This window comes from Nelumbo lutea, chromosome 6 (genome assembly GCF_056320005.1).
Source record: "Nelumbo lutea isolate HS-2025 chromosome 6, American lotus-T2T, whole genome shotgun sequence".
Taxonomy (NCBI): domain Eukaryota; kingdom Viridiplantae; phylum Streptophyta; class Magnoliopsida; order Proteales; family Nelumbonaceae; genus Nelumbo; species Nelumbo lutea.
This window is the reverse complement of record NC_142689.1, coordinates 2815219-2836950: the sequence shown is the minus strand read 5'-3', so window position 1 is coordinate 2836950 and position 21732 is coordinate 2815219. Positions and strand designations below refer to the sequence as shown.

The 21732-nt window shown below is 42.4% G+C and overlaps 1 protein-coding gene and 1 long non-coding RNA gene across 2 annotated transcripts; both read left to right on the top strand.

The window, feature by feature from the left end:
• Positions 1 to 775: 775 nt before the first annotated feature.
• LOC148846838 (uncharacterized) lies at positions 776 to 1397 on the top strand. The gene is made up of 2 exons (XR_016100353.1): positions 776 to 1029; positions 1230 to 1397. It is a non-coding gene; the product is annotated as an uncharacterized LOC148846838 (long non-coding RNA).
• A 14807-nt stretch (positions 1398 to 16204) lies between these two features.
• Positions 16205 to 20027, top strand: LOC148846837 (cytochrome P450 CYP72A616-like). Its single transcript, XM_088952508.1, has 5 exons — positions 16205 to 17080; positions 17552 to 17772; positions 17998 to 18242; positions 18384 to 18777; positions 19410 to 20027. Exons 1-5 carry the CDS (start codon positions 16780 to 16782, stop codon positions 19833 to 19835), a joined length of 1587 nt encoding a protein of 528 aa, XP_088808634.1. The 5' UTR covers positions 16205 to 16779; the 3' UTR covers positions 19836 to 20027.
• The last annotated feature ends 1705 nt before the right edge of the window (positions 20028 to 21732 follow it).

Sequence of the window (21732 nt, the reverse complement as noted above, 5' to 3'; positions counted from 1 at the left end):
AGTCAGCCATCTCTCTCTCTCTCTCCCAGCTTTACCCTTAAAGGCTAAAGTTACCAAAGACAAAGGACACCCCTAATGGTTTTGGCGTTTTGGGGGTTTGAAGTTACATCAACCACGCCCTTTTCTGATTGAGAGTTTTCAACCGTTAAATTTGTGACGTATGTACGGGACGCAGGCCTCACTAGATAAGTAGATAGCAACTCCTGCCACCATTTTACATCCTTAAATGCTGCCACCGTATCCTTTTAGGCCTTTGTTACCATCACCGGTGTCAAACTTTTCAACAACCATGGAGAAGGGGGAGAAGACTAATAAAAGAGTGTATGTGTGTGAGAGAGTGTGAGAGAGAGTGAGAGTGTGTATGTGCCGCGTGCAACAAACTTTCAATTCAAGGGCGTGGGAGAAAGGTAGCTTGGAAACAAAAACAATAATTAATTAGGAAGGACAGCTGAATGTGACTATTAATGATAATATTAAATAAGTTGCAAATGCAAATATCATAATGAACAAACTAGATATCATCACTTATTACACAAATCAATCAAAAAATTAACTTTTTTTAATAGTAAAATTGTTCCTCATGACATGGTCCCCCCCCCAATCACATATTCACATGCTACCAAAACCCTTTCCCCAATTTTTTATTCTTCATTTAATTTTAAACATGTTTATGAGCCCTGGTACTACCCATCGGCTTCTAATATTCAATATTTAACTATTAAAAAAAATTGGAGAACCCAACTATAAAAAAAATCACCCCTCCACTCTCTCAGCCAAGAGAAAACCCACGTGGAAATCTCTGGGCACCTTACTATAAGAACCCCTCTCTTACACATACTCTCACCTGTGAGACAAACAATAAGGGGTTTGGTGTTCCAAGTCTCGAGTCTCTCCAAATGGGTAGAAGCCCTTGTTGCTCCAAAGAGGGCTTGAACAGAGGAGCCTGGACTGCTCATGAAGACAAAATCCTCAAGGATTACATTAAAATCCATGGTGAAGGAAAATGGAGAAACCTTCCCAAGAAGGCAGGTGAGTGAGTTCATCAAGAGCCACCGCCGGGCAGGAGACAACCACCTTGCTTTGCTCGATCTGTTGTTTGCTTTCAAGATGATGAACCCAAATGTGGATTCAATTCCATTCCATTTTGGGTTCGTTCTTTTTTTATTTTTTGGTTTACTCCAGTCACGGAATTTCTGTGTTATTTATTATTTGAATGGTTGATAATCCAGGTCTGAAGAGATGTGGAAAGAGTTGTAGGCTTCGTTGGTTGAATTATCTGAGACCAGACATCAAGAGGGGGAATATAACCCATGATGAGGAGGAGCTTATCGTCAGGCTTCACAGGCTCTTGGGGAACAGGTAGCACTAGCAGCTCAATACCACAAACAATTAAATCGTTTGGGTTTTCTAGTTTTGTTAGGCGATCATGACCGTAAAGCATTGATTGCGAGGAGAATTGGTTAGCACAATAATCCAAAGCCAGTTGTTGTTCCTTCCTCCAAACTAATAAGAAGGTCACTAATTAGTTGCACTTGCAGGGGCCTAGTGTGTCTTCTCCCCCTCCATCTTGTAGATATCCATGAATAACGGTCAACGATGATCCTCTGTATCTTGTGTAAGACATCTAGCTAGCTAGGAGTTAAAACCGCTGGACTGTCATCTTGAATAATAACCACTAGACTCTACACTCTGGTTGGGTTAATTTCTTACTGTGGAGAATGAGAATCTTACAAAGACTTTTTGTTTATTATTATTATTTTTTTCAGTCAGTTTGGCATATGGTATGGTCTGGTGTACTAAGCTAGCTAGGCATGGTTGTAGTTTGATCGGTGTTCACGTTAAAGCCAAAAATAAAAAGGGTTTGTGTGTTTATGGCTTTATTAATCCTATCGATAAATTTCCTTTTGCTAGATTCAATATAATCATAATCTGCAACAATTGGGAAAAGCAACGGAAATACATGATGCAGAATTCTTAATTCCAGCCCTCCTGCAACTAGCCCTCTCCCCCTTATAAACCACTTCCTGTCCGTGAATTTAGCATCAATTCACGGTCAGGATGCATTCCCCCTATATTTTAAGCCTAATAAATTTTGATATGGGCTGATTGGTACTTTTTTCTTAATAGAATCTTAGATATTATTATTTAAATTAGAGATTCAAATTCCCAATACTATTATTGTTTTGGAGATGGAGGATGAAGAACAAATTTTTCTCCGGCAAAGATAGGGGATGAAGATGGAGTTGGGGCAAGGGCGGGGAATATGACAGTCGCCATTCCTATTTGGGCTGCGCGCAGCCTTTAGACCCTGACTGTAGTTTTACTGGTTTCTCTCCGTAATCTTCATTCTGCAGCACTATTTCGTTATTGTGCCTTTTTACTTTGGAAGGCCAGGATTAATACGACATACGAGGAACCATCATCTCATTGGTGAATATGATGAGATTTGCGTGGACCCGCTCAATTAGCTGGGGGAGCGGCAGGCTGGCATGGAATCTACCTCGATTCTTCTGTTTTCCACTTTTTTTTTTTTTGTTTATTTTATTTTATTTGGGGGGGGGGGGGGTGGATTTTTACAGTTCAGCCCAGCCATCATCAATGCCACGCTATATAAGAGTCTGAGTCTTGGTAAGTGCTCATTGAAACCCACCTTAAAAAGTAAAAAGGGATGGATATAATGAGATCCATGGTTTTGGCAATATCATCAGCTCCAGCCTCCAAGTCATTGAAGCGTAACCAAACCAAAAATCTTTTGGGACATTTAATCTGGTCAATTTCCTGATAACCTTATTTGCAGAGGATATGATATTAATGGATATTCAATGAACCATTTCTAATTAGCCATTGTCTTCCCTTGCCAAGAATTTTAATGATTTTTATTTTTTTGCTATATTTATTATGATGTTATATGCTCTCAACCCATGGATTGGCCCTTTTCCTCCCAGTCGTATCTGTTAAATTAATAACACTTGCTTTTTTAGCTACAAAACAAATGAGGTATGTGGAATCATCAATAGTATTCACCCCATGGTAGAAAATCTCTTTTTTTTTTTCTTGGTTTTTGTTGAGATGCTAACAACCCCAGAATGAGAAATCTAAAATAGAGTAATACAGCTACGTACAAAACTCTGGTGGTAGGCATTTCTACTACGAGTACTACTATACGACAACATTGAAAAGGAAAACACGAATGATTGATTGGCTGTGAAAGAGATGCTTGCTCATCGGATCTCGATCAATTTATGTGCATGTGGGCATCAACTGAATCCTGAAGGCTCATCAGCTCAGTCCTTGGATAGTTTGGTATACGTTGTTAGGTTTGGCAGTGGCGGCCGGCGGGATCCCGAATTCCGGATCCCACCATAATTACTCACGCATCACCCTTTCTAAAATTCACGGTTGTGTTGTCTCGCTAATCGCTACTCGCTACTCTAGAACTCTCTCCTCCTTGACCTTTACCACCAAATATAAACTACTACCATGTGAACGTGATGTCATTGTTCGCTTTTTGCGTTATTTTATTTTAGGAAAATCTCTCGACTTATCAATTCTGTTCATTTATTATTCTTTTTTTCTTTAACGAGATCTGTGTTCTCCGAATATAACCAAACATGGTGTTGGTTTAGTGAAAATGTAAATTTAAGGTTGCCATATGCTTTCTGTTTTAATCCTCTTGTTAATGATATTTAGTTATTTTATAATTAGTCAATCCACGATTTGGTTTAGTACGAAGGGCGCAGACAGGTCCATGTGTGATGTGTCTCTCGGCAACTGGGAAGAGACGTTCCTCTTCCTCATGCTCACTCCCTATTTCATTATTTATTTATTTATTTACTGTCATGGTACGGAGTCTTATAGCCAATTTAATTTCGGGCCCATACCTGTACGAGAAGGGAGCGACGAGCGAGGAGGATCGTTCATTTGGGCTAAGGGGGTCCACTACTGTACTATTACTACTACTAGTCTACAACTAGTGCAGGTGCCAGGTGGCACATCGTATCAGCTGTTGGTCAAAACTTTGGGCCGGACCCCTCCTTTTCAGTTGGGACAGCGATGGACCCCTCGCGTGAGGGAAATTTCATTAATGTCGGATTGGAATCTAGCTAACCCCATATGCCCCATGTTCCCTTTTCACTTTGACAAATTCAATTGAAAGCTACCCCCCCTCATGTGGGAACCGTTACGAAACCGGATCCTTCTTCAGTTCTATGACTTTGTACTATTTGTCCTTTATATTTTTTCTCTTTTTTCTTCAATTTTGGGAACCATTATTAATATATACTACTTACATCATCCAACGGTAGGTGTCGTTTTATAGGTAGCACATCCCTACAAGTGGTGGTACTTAATTGATTTATTAATTGATGTATATGGCAACCGATGAAGGAAGATCTGGCCCGACCTCGTAATTACACTACACGTGGCAAAGGTAATACTTCGGTACAACAGCGCGTCTAAGGCGCGAGCACCAAAGGGAGGAATCAGCGGTCCGAACTCTCTACCAACAGTCTGAATTCCTTATTGGAAGCCCGAACTCCCACCTAAGAGCTCGAATTCACCCTTAGGCCCCGAGCCAAACCCAAAGGACAGTAACCCGAATTGGCCTGCCCTATGGCAGTTCGGGACACACCTCTCCGAACTGGCCTGCCCCATGGCAGTTCGGGACACACCTCCGAACTCAAGACTTCACCTCGCTCACCACTCCAGCACTTCGCCGCCAGGACACCAAACTGAACAACCGTACCGTGCCTAACACCGAGGAAGTTCGTATCCAGGGGCGGCGCACCTGACTGACTTGGGATCTGACGCTTGACAACCGCACTTCAAACGACCACCTGACACCGAGGAAGTTCGTATCCAGGGGTGGCGCACCTAACTGACTTGGGATCTGACGCTTGACAGCCGCACTTCAAACGACCACGTGCCACCGCCACCTGCCACCGCCATCTCCAGTTACAGAGACGGCTCCGACAAAGAGCAGTGGCGGTTCTGTCCCAGTAGAAGGGATGAAACCCGAACTGGCAGAAACACAGAAAAATCATACCCGACCTGACAGAGGCCTCGGAGTGAGTGCACGAAGTGGTTATAAGAGGCCCCCTACCCCCAACAACAAGGTATGCAAACTTTGCGCCATCTGGTTTTATCTTGCCTTTGAGAGAATACTAACTTGAGCTCCGGAGCAATCTCACCGGGTTCCCCCCGGAGATCCCTCATCTTCTCCGCTTTAGGTTCCCCGTTGCTCCAATTAGAGGCAAGGTCGTTGACAGCTAGGACTGGCCAGATTGCGCACCATCAATTGGTGTCGTCTGTAGGAATCACTTCTAAAAGCCTCCATCTAAAACTCTCTTAACATCCTCTTCTTCCAAAAAACTCCAACACTCATGGCTTCTTCCAGCAATGCCGGACATGGCACAGAAACGAACACCACCGGGGAACAACTCCAAGTTCCTGTGGTGTGCATCGGGCAGTTCACCATCCCCCTTTCAATGGATGGGATCCTCAGCTTGAATGCGCCACAAGCAATGGCGCCCCTAAACCTTCCTGCCTTGAACGCCCCTCTTCCACTCCCTAACGAAGCAACCTTCGCTGAACCAACTGTTGTCCCACTGGCGACCCGCCAAAACCAGTTGGACGACCTAATGCAATGCATGCGGGCAATGCAAGCCCAAATGCAACAATTCCAGCAGCATCAACTCCAACAGCACCAGGTACTACACCACCTCTCTTAACACCATTATCAGTAGCAATTCCCTCAACTACCCATGAACCAGTCACTGCTTCCACCTCGGCACCCTGTTCCGAAGCCGGTTAAGGCCTCCCCTCAAGGTGGATGCCCTCACCGAGGAAAAGCTTCCCAACTCCAGAACCCCCCTAATAGCCAGGCCTCATCCCCAGGCCGAAAGGAAAGAAAAATTACCCCCACCTCGGAGCTCGCAGGTGGGTCAGGAACCTCGCCCACAAAGTTAGCACCTCAGTGCTCTAAGACTGAGTTCCCGCTCACGGAGAACCGGTTCAGCGCTCTAGCAGCTGACCAACATTCTGGGCCCATCGAGCTCAGCAACACAGAGGCTAGCAGCACCAGTACCAGGCCCACTCAACGAAGGCGCCAACGAAGTCGCCGAACTGCCACCCGTGTCCTGCCCGAGCTCAGAGGTAGGGAAGAGACGAGCTCGGATGAGGTAAAAACTGCCCCAATTCTCTCAGTTCCTTCCCCCCTCGCATCAAAACTCCTGGCAGTCCCCATGCCTAGAGACTTCAAGCTCCCACCTTTGGACAAGTATGATGGGTTCTTTGACCCCAACAACCACGTCGGTGCTTTCCAGTCCCAAATGCACCTTGCTAGGGCCAGTGAATCGTGCATGTGCGTGGCCTTCACTACCACCTTCAGGGGGTGGCCCACACCTGGTACCGGAACCTAGCCCCCGGGTCAATAAGAAGCTGGGCCTAGTTCATGCAGGTCTTCACCGCACATTTCGTTACCAGCAAGCGGTGCCCCAGAACCGAGGAAAGCATCTTCAGGGTAGTCCAGAGGGAAGGAGAATCCATCTGGGGCTACATCAAGTGGTTCAATGAAGCATGCTTGTAGATACCGCAATTAGACCCCGCGGTACAGCTCGCGGTGGCCAAGAGAGGGGTAACGCACAAGGAGTTCAAATGGCACATGGTGGCTAGCCAGCCCGCGACCGTGGCCGATTTCCTCAAGCTCGCGGACAAGTTCATGAGAACAGAGGAAGAAAATCAACCAAAGAACCGAGGGCGGAGTCGAGAAAAGAAAAAGGGAAGGTGAGCCCTCCAACCGAGGCGATAGAAGAAACCAGACCCGAACCAAACCAACCGTCCCGAGCTCCCTTAGCAGCTCGGATGGATTACACACCGTTAAACACAAGGCGGACCGAGATCTTGATGACAATCAAGGACGCCCCTATGTAAAGTGGCCACCTCGCCTAAAGAGTAATCCAAACGAGAGAAATAAAAATCTATACTATAGTTTTCATAAAGATCACGGTCATAGTACCGAACAGTGTAATAATCTCCAAGACGAGATAGAGGGACTCATCCGTCGTGGATACTTGAGAAATTTTGTACAAAATAATAATAATAATAATAAGGCAGGTCGGCAAGGGGAGCACGGAAAGGATGCCCCGAATCCAGTAGCAGACCGGCCGAAGCCTTGCAGCAACCGCCTCCAGAAGAGAGGCCAGTTCGGGGAACCATCCATGTGAGAGTGGGAGGTTCGGTGGTAGCAGGGTGCACTTCGACAACAGCACAGACGTTAGTTCGCAAGGCAACCTGAGAAGAATAGAACCCTCCAAAGAGGCCGAAGACAGAAGAACCGATCTTTTTCACCGAAGACGACGCGCGAGGTGTCCACTATCCCCACGATGACGCGCTCGTCATAAAACTAAGGATCAGCGACTTCGAACTCCGGCGCGTACTTGTGGACTCAGGTAGTTCGGTGGGCATCCTCTTCAAGTCGGCGTTTGACCAGCTACAATTGTAGAGAAGTGAGTTGAATCCCACAAACACTCCTCTGATGGGCTTCAACGGAGAGGAAGTCAGGCCCCTCGGAAGCACGCCAATATCCACCATCAGCCTACTTCCGACCTCAAATACCTCACTAGCCCATGGCCCTTTGCGCAATGGGGCATCGACCTCCTGGGGCCATTCCCGCTTGCAACAGGTGGGAGAAAGTTCCTAGTGGTGGTAGTAGATTACTTCACAAAATGGATAGAAGTTGAACCTCTGGCAACAGTTATAGCCCATCCGGACAGCGGCCTACCAGCAGAAAGTAGCTCGGTACTACAACGCCAGAGTAAAAAAGTGGAACTTCTAAGTCGGTGACCTGGTTCTCTGTAAGATTATGGTGCCCGAACCCGGCGTGGGCAAACTTGGACCAAATTGGGAAGGGCCCTACAGAGTAAAGAGAGCGCTCGAAAGGGCATACAAGCTTAAAACCTTAGAAGGCAAACAAGTACACCAAGCGTGGAACATCGTCAACTTAAGGCGATACTACCTATAGACCGCCAATCGAAGTGGACGAAATTGCTACCAGAGCCTAAGGGACAGGTCACGTGAGTGCAGTGACCCGGGCAAGAAAAACAGATTGGGCATATGGTCAGTTACGGTCAGTTCGGGAGAAAGAACAACCAACACTTCACCAAAAGAAAAGTCATTCCATTAGAAGACAAGGAAGAGTACATTTGATAAAAAAAATTGCATTTTCACAACCCTAGAGCTACTTCTTCATTATCAGAAAGCACTTCAACGACACCCGAAGGTCCTGCCTCGCCCTCGAAATCCGGCTCGCCATCGGCAGCATTGGCCATCTCCTGAGTTATGCACAAAGTGGATATGGCACTGATATCGAGCTCGGGGTACATGTTCCGGATCATCCATCGGCTCAGATTAAATCCCCTTCTATACGAGTCCACCATTAAGTCATCAAAGCGCGGTGAGGCGATGTACTCATCAATGGCCTTCTTCTTGGCATCTTCGATGCCTTGGGAAAAGATCTGCATTTTCTCCCTTATGTCCTCCTGAAGGTATTCGACCTGATGCTGCAGATCCAATCTCAGGTCCTCCATATGCTTCACAACCACCCCCATGGCCTCGGCATCCCTATGAGACCTCGCCTGCCTGGCCATAACAGCACGAGCAGCCGCCTTAGCAGCTCGGGTAGTCGCCTCAGCGGCACGGAAAGCCTCTTCAGCAGCTCGCGCCTGCCTTGAGCTCCTCTCCACCTGGACCGTCAAGGCATGAATAGAAGAGTTCACCTACCAAAAGGAACAAACGATTAAGAGAACGACAGCAAGAGGGATAAAAACAAAGAAGCCCGACAAGAAATCTGACTCACCACCATAGCATGAGTAGTGGCATGACATGCGACCTAGTTCAAAGGAAGATCAGTCCACGCTGCGATCTCCTCGGGGAAGGTGGCCTCCCTACTCTTTTGAAGAGCATAGTTCAGCGACAGCACGCTCCTGAATTCCTCTTGAGCTCTCGAGCCTGAGGGCCCAGCTCGCGTATGAGCAGACCCAGAGTAAGCGGGAGCACTAGAGTAGACGGGGGCACCCGTGTGAGTAGTCTCGGTATAAGGGGCCCCTGCCGCTTTTTGCATTGAAGAAGCCACCTCGGGCTCCCTGGGCGGATCCTCTGACATGTAGTCTGGTACATAAGGCTCCGCATCCGGAGGCAGCTTAGCACGAGTTCGCTTGGCAACCCACTTCCTCCTCTTCATGCCTTGGAACAAGTTCCCACTGCGAGTCCTCTCTGAGTCCATCACACCTGCAAAAAAGAGTTCGACATTAGAAAAAATGAAAGAACAAAGCAAAACAAGAAAACCTCTGAGCAAGGAACCTACTCGAACTCAGGCTGGCCGCAATGAGCTTGGCCTTCGTCAGGTACTGATGGCATTTTAGCCCTAACCGTGCCCATTGTCGTAGGCCCTTCACTATCTCTTTATCAAGCGTGACACCGGAGTCAGGGGTGGCCATTCCCCACCAGGTCTGAAAAGGCCACCCTTGTACACTTCGCACCCCGAAGTAGTCCCGCTTCCACGCCGGGACCTTGTTGGAAAGTTCGTGCAAGAATTTAAAACCCGGGCGAGGAGACAGGTAATACGCCCGCCTACTTCCGAGAAGTGGATCCGCTTGTTTCTTAAGCATTAAAATAGAGGAGAATATATTCAAGTCTAAAGGAAAGCCTTGTTCGCAAAAAAGGGAGATTGTCCCCATCAAGTTACGAATGAAGTTTGGGTGAAACTGGCCGACGGTAACGCCGAAGGGGTTTATGACCTCGACAAGAAGGGGGTGGAAAGGCAGTCGCTGCCCCGCAGCGAGCTGCTCTCGGAATATCACAATCTCTTCAAGACTGTGTTCCCAAGGAAAGCTACCCGGAGGAATGAAATAAGCGTATTCCCCAGGCAAGTTGTAATAGGTAATAAGGGATTAGAGCCCCTCAGGCGTCATGGTCGAAGGACCAAACCTGTCTAACATCCGACCTCGACGGGAGGTAGACGCCAAACTGCCCGAAGTGGCTCGACCTACGGGCTCAAACTCTTCCTCAAGTTCTACCTCAGGTTCGCTAAGGCCATCGGGTGATGCAACTCGGTTCGTAGAACCTGCATCTGATCCACTTGAAGAACCGTATGAGCTATACAAGCTAGACATAGAGGAGAACAGGTGGATTCCAGGAAAGTACTCACCCGAAAAAAGGTTTGAACAGACTTCGAAAACCGGAACAAACAAAAAACCTTGAAGGCGAACTAAAAGCCTGGACGCGAACTAAAAGCCTGAACGCGAGCTAAAAGCCTGGACGCGAGCTAAAACTTGGATGCGAGCTCAAGATGCAAAGCGCAGAAGTGACAAAGCGATTGGGGTCCCCTACTATTTATACCCACAGAAACCAAAAACCGACGGTGCAGATCAGAGCCAATCCGACGACCCACATTCGCACTGACAGCACGTCCCATGAGACTGAGACGTGATTGGCGCACGTCTTTCTAACACTAATGAAATGCTGGTGCACATCTTTCTGAAACTGATAGAATGACCAGCGCACGTCTCCTCGCCTTTCAATTGGCAATGACGCTTTTTTTCAAAATCGAAAAGACCCGTTGTCACGTCTCCCAGAGGTGCGCCTTTTTGAAATTTGAAATAAACGCACACCGCCACGTCTATTAGTATTTGCAAGCAGGTAGGCGTGTCTCCCGCCTTTTGGGCGCTCGAGAAACCCAAAGAACCCTGACAATCACCTCGCGCTATCAGGATTCGAAGTATGGGACAAATCCACCTGCCACCTCGCGAACTCCCCGCGTCAAGGCAAGACCCTTAGCACGAGGAGTGGGGGCAATTGATGAAGGAAAGATTTGGCCCGACCTTGTAATTACGCTACACATGGCAAAGACAACAGCACGCCTAAGGCGCGAGCACCAAAGGGAGGAAGCAGCAGTCCGAACTCCCTACCAGCGGTCCGAACTCTCCCTTAGGCCCCGAGCCAAACCCAAAGGGCAATAACCTGAACTGGCCTGCCCTATGGCAGTTCGGGACACACCTCTCCGAACTGGCCTGCCCTATGGCAGTTCAGGACACACCTCTCCGAACTGGCCTGCCCTATGGCAGTTCGGGACACACCTCCGAACTCAAGACTTCACCTCGCTCACCACTCCAGCACTTCACCTCCAGGACACCAAACTGAACAACCGTACAATTCCTGACACCGAGGAAGTTCGTATCCAAGGGCAGCGCACCTGACTAACTTAGGATCTGACGCTTGACAACCGCACTTCAAACGGCCACTTGCCACCGCCATCTCCAGTTACAGAGACGGCTCCGACAAGGAGTAGTGGCGGTTCTATTCCGGCAGAAGGGATGACACCTGAACTGGTAGAAACACAGAAGTAATCATATCCGACCTGACAGAGGCCTCGGAGTGAGTGTGCGAAGTGGTTATAAGAGGCCCCCTACCCCCAACAACAAGGTATGCAAACTTTGTGCCATCTAGTTTTATCTTGCCTTTGAGAGAATACTAACTTGAGTTTCGGAGCAATCTCACAGGGTTCCCCCCGGAGTTCCCACATCTTCTCCATTTCAGGCTCCTTGTTGCTCCATCAGAGGCAAGGTCATTGACAGCTGGGACTGGCCGGATTGCGCACCATCAGCATCAAATTTGTAAATTTTTTAAATTATATTTTATATTATTTTGTATGTATTTATATTGTATATATTTGTATTTATATTCTTTCTAAATTGAGTCTAAATATGTAAAAATGCAAATATGTACAATATAAATACATATAAATTAATACAAAATATAAGGTTTTTCACTCTACACATTTGCATTTGTACTTCCAAACTCAGTTTAAAGGATAAATTTTTTAAACTACCGTTATTATTCAATTAATTGATTAATTTTACTCTTCTTATTTAATTATTATTTTAAGAGTATCCTTAAATTTTTTGACAATTGATTAATTCTACCCTTAGGATAAGTGTTCGTTAATGTTCCATCAAAATTGTACTATATAACACCACATAACACATAATTTTTTTTTTAAATTCAATATTACCCTCCATCACACTTATAGGTATGAACAAAGCACCGGAATAGAGAAGCACCATTACCATCGCATGCAAATTTTTCCCTCCCCCCATTCTCCATCTGATTGGTTGACCCCGCCTATGGGCCTATGGATCTAATGGCCAAGACTTATACTCAGGACTTTTTTTAGATGAACCATTTCCCCGGGGTGGCAGATGTAAAGGACGTTATTAATCTTTCATTATTATAATATAGTTTATTTATCTATAAAAAAATACAAAAATATTTATCAATAAAAGGTGAACATATAATTATGGGTTGACATTTTTCCAGTCACCAACTTTCCCTCCATTTATGGAAAAAAATGAAAGAGTTCAAAAAAAGATGTATTGTTTTAATTTTAATTATACTAGTAAAAAAAATAACTGATGTTTTGTTGGATTTTAATCTCATAAGAGATTAAATCCAATCGGTTTGATTCGTCAATTGCATGAGAAATTGTACCTGTACACTTGATTGAAAAATTAGATTTTTTCTTCCAAAACCCAATTTTGAATTTATTCCACATTGGAAAATTATAAGCTTTGTTTCCAGTATTTTAATAGGAGCTGATTTACACTCTTTAGAATTAGTAAAAGAAAGTATGGGGGTTTGATATCGCGCAATGCGCGCGCACGCATGTGAGGGGCACTTTGCACGTGCGCACCCGCGTGGCTCGCAAAGGGCGGCTTTAGTTTTGGTGCGATACTGACCTTGATAACCGTTGATGAGATCAATGATCACAATTCGATCGGGTGTGAGTGATCAAGAGGCACAATTCAAAGTTAACTGTTAACTATTTTTTAAACAGTCATAATGTTTGAATTTGTGACTGTTGAATGTGCCTTCTCTAAACCAGCACCTACATTTTCTTCATGCCTCTTCATAAACTATTTAATGAGCATGAATCAGACTCCAAAAACACAATTTCGAAATTCACTTTCTCTTTCTCTCTCTCTCTCTCTTTCTCTCTCTCTCAATCCAGTCTACTACAGTCTCACAGAATGTTCCTTTAGAGACTCTTCAACTTTGCTGGTTGTAGATTCGTCCAAGGCTCTATTGTATCTTGTGGGCGAATTTGCTTGTAACCCAACAACAAAATCGGTGAAACTGAATGGAGACAAATAACGTTCCAAAAACATTGTCTTCAAACACGATTTAGAGCTTCTCCTCCAAAGTTATAATAACCCCTTTTCCCAACATCTTTTTTTTTTTTAACTTTGGGGCGGAATTCCCCCAAAGGTAACTCAATGAATCAATTCCATAGCCAGTGAAAAAAAATAGAAAACTAATAATCCTACATGAACTTTGGTTGGTGTAAATTCAACTACAATCCAACTCAGGGTAAGAATTTACAATTGGCGATTGGAGCAATAATCAAGATATAACATATATGAGACCCATATAATAATCCAGGATTGGGACTCAAGGGTGGAGTCTGACAGGCATTATTATTTTTATTTTTGTTTTATTTATTTATTTATATTTGGTAAAATAACATGCTTTAATTAAAAAAAAAAGGATGGAGTCCAGCCGGACCCGGGTCGTGCAGAGCAAGAAAGTTACCCACGAGTAAATGCAATAAAATATTCCAATTTATAAATGAATCACTCATCGTGTTTCTACTTCCCACCACGGTTTGGCCTTTGGCTCATGCTAAAAGGAAAATGTAACTTCCCAGCCCAGGCACCATGGTGGAGTGGATTCTACTTGTTTGTTTAATTATTTATTTATTTCTTGTGCAGGGAAAGTGGCACTACAAGCACAAGAGCAGGAGTGTAATAAGGCCGGCCCCAGTGGTCCTCCAACACACAACTGCGGTAGTGCTGTAGCAACTAGCAAGTCCATCCGGAAAAAGGCCCGAGTAAAATGATTTCCTTTTCACTTAGTAAGGTTTCAATTAACCCATGTTTGGTTTAAGGGAAAATGCAGAGAAAAGAAAATAAATAATAAAGAAACCTTTATAAATCTCGTATAAATTTTACTATCTTTCCCTACCTTTTCTTCAAACCAAGCCAATCGAAAAAAAAAAAAAACCAAGAGATTGGCTCAAAATTAAGCTCAACTGGTCGAGCCACGGCAGCCTATTTGCATCCAATTTTAATAAGAGTAAAAGTTTAATGTGACTGAAGTGAAAAATTTTAATGTGGTTGAGCTAAATGGTGTCTATTTAGCTCTTTTCATTTTTATGTCTTTAAATTATCAAAAACGACTAAAGAAACAAAATTGCGCTATCTTCCTTGTTTTGTTTTCTTACTTGAAAGTTGAAACCACTGTTTCTCGCTCCCATGAACAATCTTCTCTCATGTTTCTTCACGTTCTTATCATTATTTTTATTGTGATTAATTTTCTTTAAAGATAATATTTTGAAATCAAAGAATCCCTTTTCAAGGTAATCACACAATAAGCCAGGTGAAGATTGTAGAGTAGTATCAAGAATCAACTTATACATTGATTGGAGGCCTTTCCAGGCCAATTGACAAATATCATCCTGTACAACAACAGATGCAATTTATATATGCTACAGTGGTTATTTGTCATTTTGTGCCACACTCACACATGTTTCTGGCGCATCTGTGTTCGAAGACTCTAGCTGTAGGCTCTATGTGTATGGAATACTGATGCGTGTTTGTTCGTGATTGGTTATGTAGCCTGTTAAACACAGTGGATGATCATACTGCGCCTCGTTTCATATTTTGCAATGATTTGTGTTGGGCTTGACACTAAGACTAAGTAGCCCAAGCCCAAAGTTTGGGCATCATTGAAATCAAGATGATGGGCCGTGATTCTTCACGGTTTCTTGTTATCCTCCAATGAATTATAATTGTGGGCCACACAGTCTACAGTGAATACATAAGAAATGAGATTAATGTCGTTCTACATTGCAAATAAGAGCGTTGTGTTGTTTTTCTGTGTCATCTCACTTTCTCACCAGGGTATTAATTGTAGTACTGTACAATTACTTGGGAACTAATTGGGCACCATATTTAACTGCGCCTGGGCCTATATATATCACATCAGAAACAGAGTGTGGATCAAACCGGGTGTGATCTAATTTAAGCCCCTTTAAGTAATGTTTGTGAGTGCTTAAAAATAAGTGTTTATTTTGGCTATTAAGCACTTATTGGTATTTGGGAAATAAGCTCAAAATAAGTGTTTATTTTAAAAATAAGAGTTTTTTGTAAGTTCAAATTTTTAGCTTTTTTAAATGTTTATATAATAAGCACTTATTCATTTTTTTTTTCTTTCAAAACTTTCCTTAGTCAAATTTTAAAATACCAGTTATAATATTATATCTAGTTGAATTGAACAAAAATACTTTTATAAAAGTATTTTTACAAAAAACACTTTTACGAAAAAGCACTTTCGTAAAAGTACTTTTAGAAAAGTGCTTTCACAAAAATGATTAATAAGTGTTTTTATAAATGTGCTTTCAAAGGATAATTTTTAAAATTTGAAAGAAAATGAATGAAAAAATAGTCACAAACATGACCCACCTCGCGCCAACCAATCTGGCAAAGTTCCTAAGCTTTATCTGCTTGCATTCCCCGAACAAAGTTCAGCACTTCCACCAGGGGGTTGATTTTTCCTTGTAGGATGTTGATACCAAGGCTGAGTTTGGAAGGAGTACAAATGCAAATATGTAGAGTGCAAAACCTTATATTTTGTATGTATCTACGCTGTACATATTTGCATTTGTACTCTTTCCAAACTAAGCCCAAGGAGAAAATATACTTCAATTATAACCAATTCATTATTTATCTGGAGAGCAAGTTTATGGGCCACTAAAGCAGCCCACATCTCAGCTACAGATATTGTGGTGACTCCAATTTTGCCCATTTTGGATCCGAAAACTTCACCCCTATGGTTTCTTATAATACATCCGAAAGCACAACAACCATTTCTAATGGCTGATGCATCGAACTTAATTTTGATGGAGTTCGGGTTGGAGCCTAAAGCTTGAATTCCTACAGGATTTGTATCAAAGTATTCTTTAACATGATTTCAAGCTTTATTATTATCTCTTGAAGGGTTAGATTCTAAGCCACCACCCAAGAGGCCAAGAAGATCCCATAACCTGGCTAATGATTTTGCATATCAAGAAACTGTTACCATCTTATTTTACGCATTTGATCTGATGATCCACTTAAATTCTGTTCAATCCCACAGCACTCACTCTCTCTAGTCTCAATCCCAGCAACCCAACTTACAATTTTACACAGGCCGGGCTTGGGCCCAAAACTTTTTCTTTTTGATCTGCGTCCTGGATTATCTAATAGGTTGGCTTAACATCAAACCGACATTTTCTTTCTCCCCACGCTTCTCTCTCTCCCTCTTTGGAAGTGCCAATCAAAGGATGAAAAAAGATATTTTCTTTCTAACAAAAAGATATTGTTTTCTTTCTCCCCCCGCAGATCCATCGGCTTCTTACTTTGACTTTTTTGTCAGAAAGTGCTATTTCCGGGAAAACACCATCTCTCCGTCCGTCGTCTCCTCAGGAGATGAACGGGAGGACCTTCTATAAAAGTTTTTAACCCTATACTATTATAAGTAGCGCATCGTTTTTGCTGCTTTCTTCACTTCACTCCGGTAGGAAAGGAAATAGTTTGTCCTCTTGGGAGTGGGACTTGCAACTTAGGGAGGGAGAAGGGCTTTCTGTTTCCAGTTTCCCATTCCATCAGGCATCAATCGGAGTCGGAGATGGAAGATTTCGTCAAGGCCTTCTTCATCAGCAACCCGAGATTTTGGATTCTACTTCTGCTTCTTTTGGTCGTGTTGTTCGGGTGCGTAAAAGTTGTCTACTCCGTCTGGTGGAGACCCAAATGGCTGGAGAAGCAATTGAAGCAGCAAGGAATCAAAGGCGCGCCTTACAAGCTCCTGCACGGTTACATGAAAGACTATGTGAGGTTGTTGACCGAAGCTTGCTCCAAACCCATGAATTTGAACCACCAGATTGCGCCACGTGTTTTACCATTCATCTATCAGACCGTTCAACAGTACGGTAAACCATTTGTCTTCTACTGTCGTCTCTGTCCCTACTTTTCAATTCGTTTGAACTGATCGTTTTCTTGGATGCATCATCATTTCTCAACATTAATTGTTACTTGTTTGATAACTTAGCCCCCAAAAATACATGTCAATTGCAACTTGTTTGTGAAGTGTGACAGCATTCTCACTGAATTATATCACTCAAAATAAATTACCAATGAAAATTTGCAGTGTAAACAAATTCGATCGACCTCTCCTGTAAATCGCAACATATTATGGGCTTGTGGCTGGCTATAAATGTGTAGACCACTGCTTGTTTTGTTTGGTTTCCAGCGTGTATTTTTTTTTTTTTTTTTTTTTAGTGGATACATTAGATACATGGATCACTCTGTTCTGTACATCCCATGGAATACTTTAATCTTCCCACTTCTCTTTTGGGTGTGTAGTTGATCGTATGCATATTACTGTTGTTTGTTTTATGTAGGCAAGATATGTTACACTTGGTTAGGAACAGCGCCTAGGTTGATCATATCTGATCCTGAGCTGTTCAGACTAGTATTTACTGACAAATCCTATCAGTTTCAAAAGCCACCACTGAACCCTCTTGTTGATCTTCTGCAACTGGGACTCTCAACCCTGGAGGGAGACAAATGGGCTGGTCGCCGAAAAATGATATCTCCCGCCTTCCACCAAAATAAACTCAAGGTACTTTTCCCTTCCACCTCTTTAAGTTGAATTTACTTTACACTCAGCGTATATACACATAAGGTTTCTCTGGGTACTAATCACAATCTATATTAACAATCTTCATAGGGAGTAGGGACAGGGTGGGTCCATTTCTATCTAAAATCTATATTTTCTTCATGGATACATGGTAATCTTTGCTTCATCTATACTATTTTGTTTTTCCATTTAATTTCCCGGCTGCAGGGGATGGTGCCGGCATTCACTGTTAGTTGCAATAACTTGATCGAGCGATGGAAGAAACTTGTTAGTCCTCAAGGATCTTGTGAATTAGATGTCTGGCCTGACCTCTCCAATTTTAGCTCAGATGCCATTTCTCGGGCAGCCTTTGGAAGCAGTTATGAAGAAGGCCAAAGGATTTTTGAACTTCAGAAGGAACAAGCTTTACTAGTCCTTGAAGCTTATCAAAGTTTATATTTCCCTGGTTTAAGGTACTGAACATCTTATCCTATTCCAAATAAATTTTGCCAGGTGAAGCATATTTAAATTTCAGCTTTCCTTTTAAACAAACGATGATTGTTCCAAATAGGAAGTCTAACAAAATAGCACCATCAATGCAATGGTTTATACAGATTCATTCCCACAAAGAAGAACAGGAGGAGGTATAGTTTGGACAATGAGATCAAAAGAATGCTGAGAGATATGATCCACCAGAAGAGGCACGCAATGATCACTGGGGAATCCAGCAGTGACAACTTACTAGGCTTGATGCTGCAATGCAGTGACCTGATTGATACACAAGTAAATGTAAAAAATTTGAGCAATGATCAGATGACAATCGAAGATCTTATAGAAGAATGTAAGTTGTTCTACTTTGCTGGCCAAGAAACAACAGCTGTCTGGTTGGCCTGGACCATGATTGTCTTAGCTATGCATCAAGACTGGCAAGAGAAGGCAAGAGAAGAAGTTCTGCAGATCTGTGGAAAAAGAACGCCTGATATAGATGCTATATCTCACCTTAGGCTTGTAAGTGCTTCTGTTCGTCCGTTTACCAATTAGGCATCGTAGTTTCATTTCCTAACAATAGAATATGGCAAAATCAAATGTACGAGTAGCTAGTATATGTGAGTTTCCCATTGCACCTGTTTTTTCAGTAAAGCACTTCAGCCTAAGCCTGACCTATCTTTTGTTAGGCCAAAGACCAACCCATGAGCTTCAAGATACAGCACTAGCTGGCCTAAAGCAGGACTCTTGGATGCCCTATTGGCCATCGTGTCCTATGTACTGTTCTGCTTGGTAACAGTTTTATCATTGTCATGGACTCTATTCCTAGAAGTTTGCCTCCTACTTGGAACACCATCCAACCGCACTTAATTTGCAGTTATCTGCTACTAACAAACCACCCTTAATAATTTTCAGAAAAATTAATATTTATTAATAATAGTCTTAAAATCTTTTTTATATTTACGTATAGTAAAATTACTATTTATTGTATTTTCTGATCTAGGGACTGGGTATCTAATATTCCCATTTGCAATTCATAAATTTGAAAATTTGGGTTTATGAAGTATGTAAAAGGCCAGAATCAATTAAAAAAACTATGTTATAGGAGTAGCATCAATTGTCATGGTTAGGTTATGGGTCTCCCTCCCTTGCAGGTAACAATGATACTAAATGAAGTCCAAAGATTATATCCACCTGTGGTTAATCTATTCCGGTATACTCACAAGAAAACCAAGCTAAGAGACATATCCCTCCCTGCTGGGATTGAGCTTTATTTTCCAACATACCTTATGCATCATGATCCTGACATTTGGGGTGAAGATGCACAAGAATTCAGACCAGAGAGATTCTCGGAAGGATTTTCAAAGGCATCAAAGGATCAAGTTGCATTCTATCCTTTTGGATGGGGTCCAAGATTCTGTTTAGGCCAAGGTTTTGCCGCAATAGAAGCTAAGATGGCTCTGGCTATGATTCTACAACATTTTTCATTCAAGCTTTCACCTACATATGCACATGCTCCTTACACCGTTATAACTCTTCAACCACAACATGGAGCTCAACTCATACTACACCAACTGTAGAGTAATACACCCTGCCATCATAAAGGAGTATTTTTCGTTGTTGCTTTTTAATGTAATAGTTGGAAAAATGTTTGTTAGGCTGAATTGAGATATTGAATTATTAGTGTAGCATTCCCGGTAATGCTTTGTGTTTTTGTTTGTTTGTTGTAATATTTGGAATAAGGCTTCATTATCCGAGTTAAGATATTTCAATCTGGGTGTAACTTTTTCCATTAATGATTTAGGAGAAGCATCAGTAGCCCCTGTGCTACTACTAGATGTGTGTATGTATGTAACTGGTGGAAAATTTTGTAGAACTGAACCTTATGCATTGTAGACTGCATTAGAAGATCCATGAGAGAAAAGCCCAGCTTGATTGTGGAGTAAGACATAAACCAGAAGATGAGCAGTAGTGAAAAGATACCATTTTTTCTCTTTTTTTTTTCCTATTTTTGTAAGTAATGAAGAGATAGATGAAATAACAGAAACAAGTAGTAGCCTAATCCTGAAAATGATCAAATGTAATGCTAGCTAAATCTACAAGATAACTGGGACTTCCAAACAAATTAGATATTAATTTCATGGCCAAGGTTGGCAATGAAATCAGCTGTTTGATTTCCCTTCGTATACACATACTTAGGGTCCGTTTGGTTTGCAATTGGAATCAGAATCCGTATCAAAATAGAAATTCTTTGGAATCAGAATCGGAATGGTCTATTCTCATAGTTTGTTTGGTTCAGATAGAAATGAGTGAAAATTGGAATAAGTAGGAATGAGATTTCATTCATAAGGGAGGGGTAGGGAATGGCCATTCCCTCAAATGAAGGAATGTCATTCCAGCAGGAACGGGAATAAAATTCCAATTGCACCCAACCAAACAATTGGAATCAGAATAGCCCATTACGATTCCAATTCCGGATCCCTATTTGCCCTCTACTATCTTCTCCCTCCCCCATTAAGGCATCATCATTGGGCTTGACTAGTACTGGAATGTATTGCAATGATAAAAAAGGGATAAGTAGACTGCACTCTCCCTATTACACCATCCTCAATCGGAAGTCAAATGACCTTAGCTAGTCATTAGTAAAAAAAAACATTGACTTGAAGCTAGATTATTTTTATGCAATACCTAATGCGGACAGGGCAATCTTTGATATTGAATGGTAGGTCAGAATTATGATTAGTAAATATTTCTATTATACTTTTGGTTGACTAAAAACGTATGAGATGTCATCAAACAAATGAAAAATTATGGAATATATTACACGTTTTCAAAAATATGAAATGTTTTTAATAATTTCCTAGTATACTATTATTGTATAAAAACATAATCATGTTTGCAAATATGCATATCTTTAGTAGATTATGCATAATGCATGTAAAAACTAGGGCCTGGCAGGTTCGATTGGTTTTAAGGAACCAGTTGAAGCCTAACCCTGACATCAGAATCCCGGGTTCAAGTACAGCCAAACCCAAGGTTAAAACCAGAAGTGGTGTTTGGCATCAATGGTGATTCTTTCTTGCCGATTATTTAGAAATCGGTGATTTTTAAAAATTCACCAAAAATTGTTGTTTGGTATCATTTATGCCATGTAAGTCGATTTTTTAAAAATTGGCTGTAGTCTATTTGGTATTGATTTTCAATGGCTGATTATTTTTATATTAAAGTTATTATTCAATGCCATGTTGGATGCCATGTCATCCTCAAAAAGTCAGAATAAGCTAGAAATCAGGAAACCGGTGAAAAAAGTGATCCTTAAAAAGGGCTGATTTCAATAATCGATTTTTGACTGATTTCCTGAGAATCACCAAAATCGGCCAGCCAAATAGAAATTTCAATGCCAACTGCTCTAATGTTGACATGATTATGTGGATCTGGTGTGGCAGTGAAGAAATCATCATCGATGCCAAACATCAC

What these genes read in the sequence shown, in the direction of transcription:
- LOC148846837 (XM_088952508.1), top strand. Translation starts at nt 16,780, where the DNA reads ATGGAAGATTTCGTCAAGGCCTTCTTCATCAGCAACCCGAGATTTTGG. An exon ending in TTATATTTCCCTGGTTTAAG is followed by an intron (nt 18,243 to 18,383) that starts GTACTGAACATC and finishes TGGTTTATACAG; the next exon opens with ATTCATTCCCACAAAGAAGA. An exon ending in CTATATCTCACCTTAGGCTT is followed by an intron (nt 18,778 to 19,409) that starts GTAAGTGCTTCT and finishes CCTCCCTTGCAG; the next exon opens with GTAACAATGATACTAAATGA.